General features: G+C 37.7%; 1 protein-coding gene across 2 annotated transcripts in view; it reads left to right on the top strand.

The window, feature by feature from the left end:
- hsd17b4 (hydroxysteroid (17-beta) dehydrogenase 4) overlaps nt 1–12,077 on the top strand; it is a 32,712-nt gene that overhangs the window by 2,541 nt on the left and 18,094 nt on the right. For both annotated transcript variants that reach the window (XM_026186962.1, XM_026186963.1), the window contains exons 3-12: nt 308–415; nt 1,254–1,313; nt 1,459–1,480; nt 1,700–1,746; nt 1,958–2,042; nt 5,090–5,277; nt 6,548–6,639; nt 6,787–6,811; nt 6,943–7,071; nt 11,640–11,752. In XM_026186962.1, the coding sequence (XP_026042747.1) occupies nt 308–415; nt 1,254–1,313; nt 1,459–1,480; nt 1,700–1,746; nt 1,958–2,042; nt 5,090–5,277; nt 6,548–6,639; nt 6,787–6,811; nt 6,943–7,071; nt 11,640–11,752 (869 nt within the window). The remainder of the gene's footprint in view (nt 1–307; nt 416–1,253; nt 1,314–1,458; nt 1,481–1,699; nt 1,747–1,957; nt 2,043–5,089; nt 5,278–6,547; nt 6,640–6,786; nt 6,812–6,942; nt 7,072–11,639; nt 11,753–12,077) is intronic.

Raw genomic sequence — 12,077 nt, 5'->3', positions numbered from 1 at the left:
AACAAATGTCCTGAATTGAGGTGCTATACCAAATTGGGAGAGGGAAATGTTGGACTAAGATAAATTATATTGAAATTGTCGGTAAGAAGCTTGCATTATGACTGTTGGTTCTTTTATTCTTAAAATTACACAGTTGCAGGCATAAATATTTTCTAATTTCAGTATATTCCTCCTGCCATGACTGAATTTGATCTTAACTCTGTCAAGGAATCAGCTTGCCTATGTTGTTTTCTTAACCTAATCACTCATGGAGAATTGCAAAACTCACCCCATTATTGCTAATCTTTTTCTCCTTGTTGCAATAAAGTGAATGACCTTGGGGCAGACACTAAAGGAGGCGGAAAGAGTTCTGCAGCTGCTGATAAGGTGGTGGAAGAGATAAGAGCGAAGGGAGGCAAGGCAGTGGCGAACTATGGTGAGTTCTTCTCTTCTGCTTGCTTCACGTATTTAGTTCATGTAGTGGCTGAGTGAAAAATAGTATTGATTTCTATCAGTTGGACTTGCTCAGTGATGAAACTGTTGGTGAGTATTGAAGATGTGTCTCACCTTTAGGAGAAAAAAATCGTTTTTGAAAACAAAACAATCACTCTGTTTTATTGGCAATTTTAAATGTTGACTTTTTGTCCATTTTTTTTTTTTTTTTTTTGCCACATCACATCAATACTTAAACTTGAAAGAAGAGTGAGGCCATAAGCTTTATCACTATGAAAGTTTCTTATATGCCTCCCAAATCTGCTCATTGCTTCTGTGTATATATAACTATGAGCCAACTATAAAGGATGTTCAATATAGTCAGGCTTTCTTTGCGTTAGCTGGCTTGATAAAACCCCAGTTGTAGATAACGGGTACTGCAACAGTGGTTATCAACTTTCTTTGTTAAGCCCGGATTCCTGCTTCAGCCTCTGTGAGTGCTAACATAAAAAGTGACTTTTCACATGTCATCTGACTCTTCTTCTGCACAAATTGCTGCCTGTTATATGAAAAAATGCTGATTCCAGTCGATTTTAACCTAAAATTCCCAACTAGATTATATATTCATATATTCAACATAAGTTATCGCTGTGATTGTACCGAGGGGGAAAATAGTCACTTTTGTGACATGAAAAGCTCAGATTTTAAACTCTGTTAATCTCACTTTGAAGTACAACCTGAACTAAAGCTAACAAGAAACAATCTTTTAAGACCAATTTCTCAAAAATAAAAAAAAAGAATGTAAAACTGTGAAAAATGACAGTTTTGTTATGTCTATGCAGATTCTGTAGAAGATGGAGAGAAGCTGATCCAGACAGCATTGGATGCATTTGGAAGAATAGGTGTGTATAAACCTTCTATGGAAATCCTGCGGCCACTAGTGCTGATACCTGTCACTACTGATTTACGAAATGATCATAAAATGATTGTCAGCAATGTCGTTACAGTTATTCACTGACTTTAATATCTTACATTTATTTTTTCCAGATGTTGTTGTAAACAATGCTGGGTAAGTCCTCTAATAGCAACAATCACACATTTTATTTTCTTATTTTCTTATTTATTATTAAAAAAATGTTTACTCATATCATGTGCTATTGGAATGGCCATTTGGTTGCAGTTTCCAGATTCATTTGAGCATGCAATATTAGTTTATTAAAAAAGGGGGGGAAAAATCTAAATGCAGGAAAAAAATGCTAAAACTCTTTCTTTGCTTTTCCCTACCAAGAATACTTCGTGACCGATCATTTGCCAGGACGAGTGATTTGGATTGGGGTAATTACACTTTAATTACATATTTACTTGCTTACCTCTGTGTCTTCTTTTGTTTACCTCACAATGATATATGTAGATCAATATGTTTTAAATTGTGTTTAAAACCTGCCATATGCTTCAAACCACACCGTTCTAATGCTAAATATCAGAGATGTGTATTGTTATGCATTAATGTTTACTTGTGTTTTTTACCTCTTACTCTGCATCACAGACCTCATTCAGAGAGTTCACTTGAGAGGCTCTTTCTTAGTGACTCGAGCTGCCTGGAACCACATGAAAAACCAAAAGTTTGGCAGGTAAGTAGCTCAGCTTGTAACAGCTATTGACGCAGGTAAAACTGTGTCATCCTCTTATTACGCAGGTAGGATATTTTTCTTTCCTTAGATCTGTCAAGTTACAGTATCCTCAACAGGCAACATTACTGGAGTGTTATCAAGACCTCGGTACCATGTGATGCATGTTCATACGTCAGCAACAGTACTAAAGATAGGCCGACAAAAAACTTTGACTATGATTAAGTGGTCTCTTGAGGATAATTGTCATAGACATATTCAGATGCTGCTTTAGTCACTATTCTTTAATACAGATAGACCTCAAATGGTGCAAAACAAAATTCCTATCTTGGGTTGTTTTTGTTTTTTGATTTTTGTTTTTTGATGATTTTTTTTACATACTTTTATTAGCATGATTTTTGTGATTTATGGTTTTGTTTTTGCTTTTTTCTCTACTACTTTTACACCATAAAAACTGCTGGATCAAGACATGCAATGTTAGAAAGAGTCAGTAAACCTTTTGGAATTACCAGGATTTGTCTGTGACTAATACAATTTAGTTTTATTTTTGTCTAATTCCCAAAACACCAGCTTGATGTTCCATAGCACCGTTTTAATATTGAAATAATCAACTTGTTCTCAACCTGAAGTCATTTTACGAAAGCTGTCTTTTGCCCATAAGGCACCGTACACAGAGGGATTTCAGGAATATTTTAGAGATCTGCAAACACTGCAAACAGATCTGGGGGTGCCATTAGCATTAGTCCCATTTTTTTTTTATTAGCTGTGGCTAACGTCCAGCTGGCACCTTAGTGTATTGCTCTTAGTGCAGCTTTTTACTTTCCGCCACTCATTATTTGTAGAGAGATGACTGAACAGCTGTGTCGAACTTGACCACATTGGAATTGTGGCGAAGTTGCACATCTGTTCCATATGAAGCTTACTGCCCACTCCACTGAGACTATCCTACACTTCTTTTGCCTTATCTAAAATAATTTATTTCTTTGGCTGCCTTGGAGCAAAGCGGACCACAACCGAGTGAATATGTCAGTTGTGTTTATGTTCTCCTTTGAACTTTCTTGAACTTGTACTGAGGATATGTACAGATTGGCTTTGGCGACAGTTATTTTAGATTACAATGTATAAATGTATACATTGTTTATTTGGAACTGGTGAAACAATTAAGTTTCCCTTTTTGTTTCATGTTTTTCTATAAAAGCTGAAGATTTTACTTTATTATATGTTATATATACCTGTGTTGTGTTGTTCTTCAGTATATTCATCATGTTCAAGTTCGGACAGTAAAATAAATAGTATTTGAAACAAAATCAACCTTAATCTTCACTTAGGAGCAAAAGTGAACCTTTAATCTTGACAGAAATTGTGATTTGATTTATAACATACTAATATTTTTTCCATGTCGCTCAGCCATTCTAGTGGATGATTGTTACTAACTTGAAACAGTGATGAAGTTAGCAGATGAAGTTTGTATTGATTTTTGCTTTAACGATGCTATGCGTTGCTTATGGAAGATAAATGATGACAGTGTCGACTTAGACAGACATGCAGTGCATATTCCGGTGTTTGATTAATGGGGGTTTTACTAACAGGCCTCTGTTGCATGTGCAGCTAATAACATTAGCAGTGGCTGTTTTCTGGAACGGAACTGTTATTGAGATTTTTATTAATTACAGATGGGCTTTTCGTGACATGCAAAACAGACTCTGAACAAAAGCCTTTTTTTTTTTTTTTTTTTTTTTTTTTATGTTCAGAAAAAAGTCTGTGTTATAGTTTGCAGAGGAATGTTGCTCAAGTGTTATCATAGGTAATAGATGTCCTTCTCAAGTGCACACAAACCATTTTACACAAATAGCATCTCATAAACACTAAAGTAACATTTGTACTGCACTGAGCTCAAGAGCATCTTATTACTGTGTAGAATAAAAAAACCTTTGGAAATAATGATGCTGATATTGAATGAAGGTTGTCCGGCAGCTGTGGTTGGCTGCTTTTTGGTATAGTTTGGATCTACTTGCCCCAGTTAGAGCAGTGCTTCTCAAACCTTTTTCTGCTATGCCCCATTTCAGAAGACAAGTCCAGGCTCCACACCCCACATTTTATTTATTTTTTTAAAAATTATTCCTCTTCCAAAGAGTTCTGAGTGATTCGCTTTAGTTTTAAACCATCTATAACCCAATAACACAATGTCCCCGTCAGTGGGCCACGAAGAGGTAATTAAATGTTGCAAAAAAGGATGTACTGACATCTTACAAGAAGCTGTCCACCACCATCATCAGAACACCAGAGGAGGGACTGTCTCGAGAATGAACAATGTCAGTAGAGTTCCAGAAATGTATAGAAATAATGTCAAGCTTTATTAAGCCTGTTCTATAAGCACATCTTGGTCCACCGCCTTACACTTTGTGTTTTTTGTTTTTCATTTAATTTGTCATCCCTCTGTATTTTGCAGTGCTCATGGGAAATTTTAAAATCCAATCTCGGTGTGCAGTCACCTCAAACAAAAATGTACGGTACATTTAAAGGTAAAACCACAGCAGAAATAAATGAAATGATAAAGGTCATAGCCTGACTCCCCTGCTCACTCACTATATGAAAACATGAAGGAATACACTTACATAATGTGTTTATGTTCTGGATCAAGTCCCTGGTGCAACATTTTATCATGCGATGCTCTTTAAATATTACTGTGCTGAGACTCTGAAAACTGACTGAGACATTTGAGCACAGAAATTGATATTATTATACAGAGTTATTACAGAGTTATTATACAGAGTACTGTATCTGATGACTGTGTTCCTCAGAAGTCTCCTGCACCTAATGTAGCGTTGTTTATGATGGTCACCTTGTTAAAGCTAGTGTCTGTGTAAACATGCTAGGATTGCATGACTAGATGCTTACATATGCACGTTCCTGGGTGTAAGCAGGCATGAAAAATATCTAAGTCTTTGTAAGATTGTGTGTGGAGAGGCCGTCTGGGTCTCTTATGACTCCTTCGTGATGCCTGTCACTTTGCATTAATCCTAACGTTGCCTCCGGTTTTCTGTGGCCAGAATCATCATGACTGCTTCAGCCGCAGGGATCTATGGCAACTTTGGCCAGGCCAACTACAGCGCTGCCAAGCTGGGCTTGCTGGGGCTGGCTAACACTTTGGCAATCGAGGGTCGCAAGTACAACATCCACTGCAATACGATTGCTCCTGTTGCTGGGTCACGGCTCACAGAAACAGTCATGCCTCCAGGTAAGAGTAAAAAACATATATGAACATATATATTGTATGCAGCTGGTCTATATGATGTAGGTTCACACACCCTTACAGATAATGTTTTTTTTCTCCTTTTATCTCATTGAACAGGCTGAAATGGACAAATGGGTTTTAACCAAAGCATTTTTTGAGAGCAGTTGCATAATGTAATACCATGTAATGTGGATTTACAAAATTTGAGGCAACAGCACTCCCGTTCAACATGCAAATTTTTCATCTAATATTCAAGAGCAGTGTTTTCTTGCTTTTCCAAGGGCCATGATGAAATCATGCACCCTGTGAGTGCTTTAAAAGTTTTAATGTGTCAGCCCTTTATTTTAGCAGGCAGCTATGTCCTCCTTGCATTACTGTATGTGTTGTCTTCCAGTATTAAGAGAAAAAGTAAGGTAACAAATCATTTATAGTTTTTGTGTTGAACACATTTTAGAAAGAGGGCATACAGCATTGAATGCCTACAATTAAGATTAAGCAACTAAAGATATAGAATTGGCAATCTTATCTTGTGTATTAATATAACACAAAACAAAAAAACATCACCCTTAAGAATAACTGGGACTGGGAATGTTTTTCCAACCCCTGACTCGGTATTTGTAAAAATCTGAACGTCACAGTTACACTGAGCATGCTCTGTGACTGCAGCTCTGGAATAAGAAGTATTAAGTGAATTAAGGGAAAGGTTTTGTTGCCCTGCCGTGCCAGCCTACGGTAGCATCTGTCGCACACTGCGTTGTGCCAACTGTCACAGGGGCCTCACCTTAGTAAATGACTTGGTTCCATATGTTTGCTTTCACTCACTGACACTTTTCTAAAAAAAATTAATGACAAAACCCATCTTGCTAAGCAGCAGCGTGTTTAGTGAAGCAGAAGGGCTTCTTTTTACCACTAGGGTACAGATATTTTCAGCACACACAAGGGATATAAAAAAAAAAAAAGTTTAAGCTTGTGCCATATTTTCTTTTTTCAGTTAATTCCAGCATGTTTAAGAAATATTTCGCTAACAGATTGCTAGTACTAGGACTGATACTGACCTGGTCTCATGAATTCAAGCATTCTGTCTGTTTCTTCATGTGAAGCCAGTTCATGTTTTTGCCATCTGTCTTGCAGAAGATTATAAGTTAAACGCAAAAACAAACAATATGTAGTATTGTACTCCATGTATAAATGAACCAAATGCAACATATTTTAAAAATCAAGACCTTCTTTGCCCTTTATTACAGATGTAAACCAGATGTTTTGTTTTATGTAGATCTTGTGGCGTCTCTGAAGCCTGAGTATGTTGCTCCTTTGGTCCTCTGGCTCTGTCATGAACAATGCCAGGAGAATGGAGGACTGTTTGAGGTACTGAAACTGTCACTATACTGCTTGTAGCTTTGTTTCATCTTAGAGAAAAATAATGTACAATAGCATATTCTTTTTCTATAAAGAGGCAATATTTCTTAATCTCCATGTGCATTTGCTCTTCTCTTCATGTTTGACTCCCTTTAGGTTGGTGCAGGGTGGATTGGTAAATGTGAGTACTGTGTGTTTTGTCCAGAGGAAATGTCTGTATGCATTTGCCATATTCATTAGTACCCCAGACTGCTGCTACAGTATGTGTGGGGTTTATACTGTGCCATGACCCCTGTATTTTTGTGTGTGTAGTGCGCTGGGAGCGCACTCAGGGCTATATAGTGAGACAGAAGAACCAATCCATGAAACCCGAGTCCATCAGGGACCACTGGGAAAAAATATGTGACTTCACAGATGCCACCAAACCTGCTAATATACAAGGTCAGTGATGCACCAGGCCAAATACACACTTACGCAATTGGTAACCTACAGAAAAATGTATAAGTGTATTGTCACACTTGAGGACAATATACACACGCGCACACACACACACACACACACACACACGACTTCAAGTCCGTCCTCATGGGTTTTAGCTGTATTTTTTACTATATTAAAATATGTTTAATACAGTTTAATCATAAAAGCAGATTGTTTACAATAACTAATACATGGCTCACAGAAACGGTTATGCCTTCAGGTAGGAGTAAAAAAACATATATTGCATGCAGCTGATCCACACACTCTTACAGATACTATTTTTTTTTTCTTTTATCTTATTGGACACACTTGAGGACAATATACACACACATGACATGACAAAATATGGGCTCAGAGAGAAAATAATGAATAAAGACACTCTGAATAGGCAGGCTTTTCCCCCTTTCACTCATAGTGGAGTAAAACTTAGTAATTCAGCCTAAACAGGCAAAGATGAGCTAAATTGAATTAAAATGAATGCTGTTGAGATGCTTGTCATTTGGATTTTGGATGTGATTTAATTGTTTTCCGCTGAACTTGTTGTCTGTGTCTGGACATTAAAATTACCATCATTACCTGAGGCCTCAGTCAGATCGTTTTATTGATCTTGCAGCGAGCAACTGGCAACCACTGCACTGGCGAGTAATCTGTACTCCCCAACTGGTTGTGAGTTTGCTGGCAGTTGCTAGCATGACACTGGTTATAAAGAGGCTGCACTGAAACCTTGTGATTGCTGTGGGTGCTAACAGGGAATCATTAGTTTGCATGGAAGATGCCAACTTGTCTTGCAAACTAATTACTAAGCAGTAATGAAACTGTGAGAAATGCAGTGCAATTCAGAAACATAAAAATGTTTACCAGTCTGGATGGGCAAGATACCCATGGCTGTGAATGGGTAAATGAGACATGTAGTACAGGTCGGACTTGAACCTGGGCTACTGCACTTTCACCTACTGCACTTTCTGCTCCCCGCTGAGCTCAAGTGCCTCCCAGAAAGTTTTTAAGTTAAAAAATATTACACTCTGAAGTGATCAGGTTGTCTAAACATGGACTCACAGCACTGCAAGCCACTGTGGCGTGTGCTTTCTCTGAGCAGATAGTCGTCACAGATGTGCTCTAGCGTAACGTTTCACCAAGACTGCAAGCACGGCTTTTGACAGTTTCACATGTGAATTATTTCATGTTACTGAAGCTCAGTGGTCTTATCCTTCAAAGTAATTGACAACCATCAGATTTGTCCATCGTTGTTAAAAGATGTAAGAGATGTAAGCTTTTATGAAAATGTAAAACACGGTCTTTAAGAATTGATTTCTTGCCTTTAGTCTTGAATGGTCATTTATTCACTGTGAGCTGAATCATTTCTCTTCAAAGCAGTAACCACGCAACACAGACCAGAGATGAGACTATTTTCACAGCGGCTTTCCTTATTAGTGCCCGGATCACACTTTCACACTTGTTTGACTCACTCTTTGTTGAGTCAGAATTATTCAGATTTTAGATCATTACATGGCTACATAATTTGCCCTTTGGTCTTGGAGTAGTAGTGGGCTAACTTTGTGCTACTCTAAAGAAATTCATGTCTTTCATGTTTTAGTAGTATGGCCTTAGTAAATGTCTAGATATACACAACCTTTGAGTCATTTTCCACAATACTGGTTTATACCCAAATAAATCTGCAGTTTTGTTGCAACATTTTTATGTGATATTGGTTGATTGTTAGAAGAGAGGGAAATAAAAAAGCAGTGTTTTGAGACCTGTCTTTTAATTAAAGTTATGATTAGCCTCTTTTGAGTGGAACCACTTTTGAAGAGCTCAATGAAAGGAAAAATAAAAGCACCTGGCTTGTTAGCCCTCATGTAGTCATGCTGTCAGGCTCAGCGCTTATGAGGGTGATAACCTTCTGAAATCATCTGTATTTACAGTGAGTTGGGTAACAATCAAAGACTGAGGACCAGATGGTGGTGGAGATGATGTGAATGAGGTGGAGAAAAGAAGCCAAGTTCAATATGATGTTGAGTGTGAACGAGTGCAGTATTGTTCAGAAAAGAGCTCCAGCAAACAAGAGGCTGGCGATTGTTGATTATTATTTCTCTCCACCTCCTCCACCTTATCCTTCCTTTCATATCCACATTCAAAGAGAGGGTGGCGGTGTTAACATTAACAGAACGGGGGTGGCAGTCCCACAGGGCACTAGCTGGTCTCATTAGCATGGCTTTGTAGTACCACCTCATTTGTATCTTATTTGTTGCTACCTCTTTTTGGTAAGTGCCTGCCGCTGAGTGACGGTAATAGGATCTCTGGTCTTCTCAGTCTTACCCTGGTCCCGGTCCGTGCACGTTTCAGCTATTTTCCTTTGTTCATGCAGCAACAGGTTGAATCAGCATATATATTTAAAGAGTTGTGTTGCCTTTGTTGTTACATTTACACTTTTTGGGTGTTCTTAAAACAACCTGAGAACCCACAGTGAGGACTTGTGCAAACAACTGTTTGAATAGAGAAATGTTTATTCTGCAGGTACATAAGGGCTCTCATGTATTTCCATTTTAAAGCTGCTTCTGGATCAGTATGTTTTAGACTAAAATTCATTTATTCAGCATTTGCATAGTTTCACTGAAACATGAACCCCAGGCTTGTTGTTCTATAGCTGGGTTAAAAAAAAAAAAATCAGTCTTTGCAGTTTCCTAACTGTGAAACCAGAATGAGCAACTACACATAAGAGACAATTGAAAGAATATTTCGAAATTCAAAGACCTCTCAGTGCAATCATCAACTCAGAGTGAGGTTCGAAAAACGCAACCAAATTCCTGTTTTGCAGCCTTTTAACAGTTAAAAAATAAATGCTAAAGAGCTGAACATACTAGTACATGCCCATGCTGCTGTATTATTTCATCTGCTCATACTGATATTTAATCACACGTAGAAAATGTAATTACAGTAATTGTAGGTCTCTTGCAATGCTCAGGTCCTGCTCAATTATATAAATGTTGTTGTAGTCTGTTTGGTTGTTGCTAGGCGACGTGATCACATAGTATGTCATTCATAATTCAACCTTTTGTAGATATAGATTAATGTCATTGTCATGCCATTACAGTGATACAATGGTTTTATAAAGTATTATAGTTGCATAAACAGTAGAAAACTGGTCATTTTAGCTCATTGGTAGGGTGTATACTGATTATGCCATAATATACAAACCTCCAGGGGACTAAGATGTTCCTTCAGGCTTATAGAGGGAGACTTTTTGCATTATATTAAGAAAGATATGTTTATTTAGAGCCGATATAACCTGGAAGAAGGTGGCTTTATTTCCATTCATTTAATATATGCTAAAAATATTTTTTAGAGCTGTTAAGTTGTGTCGTGCATCGCTTTGATGGCTGGCTGTTGTCTTGGTAACCTTTTAATATACTTACTACCAGCTCATATGATCACCAATGAGTGATACTGTGCTCTCATTGGTGGACAGTTCAATTGCTACCCTGGATGTTGATCAAATATTTTTGCGTTCTGCCCACTTTGTGTTTGACTGTGATTTAGATTGTTTGACTTGAAGTTGCCAGATTGATTGATTACAGTTCAACCGTTTAGTTTCTGCAATACAGATTGGTTTTTTTCTGTTAATGGTTTGTATTATATTGAATTAGTTATAAACAAATTGCATCTATTCAAGTTTCACTATTTGGTTTAAAAAACATAATTATATTTGGCTGTATACACAAACTATATATAATTTATGTGGAGCAAATTCTAATATGTAATACATGTGAAATGGCATGCAGTACCTAGATGAGGAGTATTTGGTCAAATCCAGCATGATGGGGAGGGGAAAAAACAAGCAGTGCAGAAGGAATTGGGGAGGCACCAGTCTTTCTTCTGTTTGCAACACACATGCATGCAAACTGTATACTCGGCTGGAGACTGCCCGGCATGGTGAAACACACTCAAGATACTTCTTAGACTTGCTGCACAGCTTGGTGTGTGTGTGTGTGTGTGTGTGTGTGTCCAGGTCCCAGCATGCTGCTATATAAAACGGCTCCCTGAACTACTCCCCTTCATTAGCCGAGTTGTAAAAACCACACCCCACTCTACACAATATGCTTAATGAAACATTTGACATTTAGCAGATGATTATGTTGATGCTTATTCGTTATATTACCAAGAGCTACACGAGAAGACGAATTATTATTGTCATGCCTTTACAATATATTAAGCTAAGTGCAGCATCTAAATTAGTGGCACAATAAAAACAATCTGTGTAAGTTATTGTTCGCATAGATAAAACAAACCTCACACAGTTGTTTTACAAATGTCATTGGTTTTCCTTTAAGACGGGCAGTTTCCTCTTCTGTAGCAATTGTTGATTTCTACTCGTATAAGAGAGCCAGTTTCAACACTTCACCCATGCTGTGTTTATTTCCAAATGAAAACAAAACTCTTTGACTATTGCTGAGGAATAAATTCATCTTGCTGAGAAGTAACATGATTATCTTGGTTGGCTAACAGCATGTATCGCTCTCACATTTATTTAGAGTCTCTGCAGTCAATGGTGAGTGTGCTGTCTCAAGTGGAATCGCAGGGTGATGTTGGTGTGAATCCAGCAGCAGCTGCAGCCTCTGCAGGCTTGGGATCAGGGATTGATCCTGTAAGTAAAATAATCTGTTAATGTGTTTTCTTGCTTTTTTTTTTTTTTTCTTCTTTAGTTCAATGTTGATATAAAACTAAATCATAAAGAGTCCTAACTGCTGTCTCTTGGCTGCTGTGCTTTATATGAAATGTGGAACATGAGAAACATCAAAGGTGGATGTGAGATATCAGTCAGATGTAAACAAAAACTCAGAGCAGCTGTTTATTAAATGGTTTGCAAAATGCATGGCTTTGTCTGGAGGGGATCACTGCATGTGTTTAATACAGAGCCAGTGTATGTTAGTAAAAGTGGAAGTAGCTACTGTGACAGGTCTAACTGATTT

This window comes from Astatotilapia calliptera, chromosome 12, assembly GCF_900246225.1.
Source record: "Astatotilapia calliptera chromosome 12, fAstCal1.2, whole genome shotgun sequence".
Taxonomy (NCBI): Eukaryota; Metazoa; Chordata; class Actinopteri; order Cichliformes; family Cichlidae; genus Astatotilapia; species Astatotilapia calliptera.
Note: the sequence above shows the minus strand (reverse complement) of the source record. Positions and strands in the feature narration are given on the sequence as shown.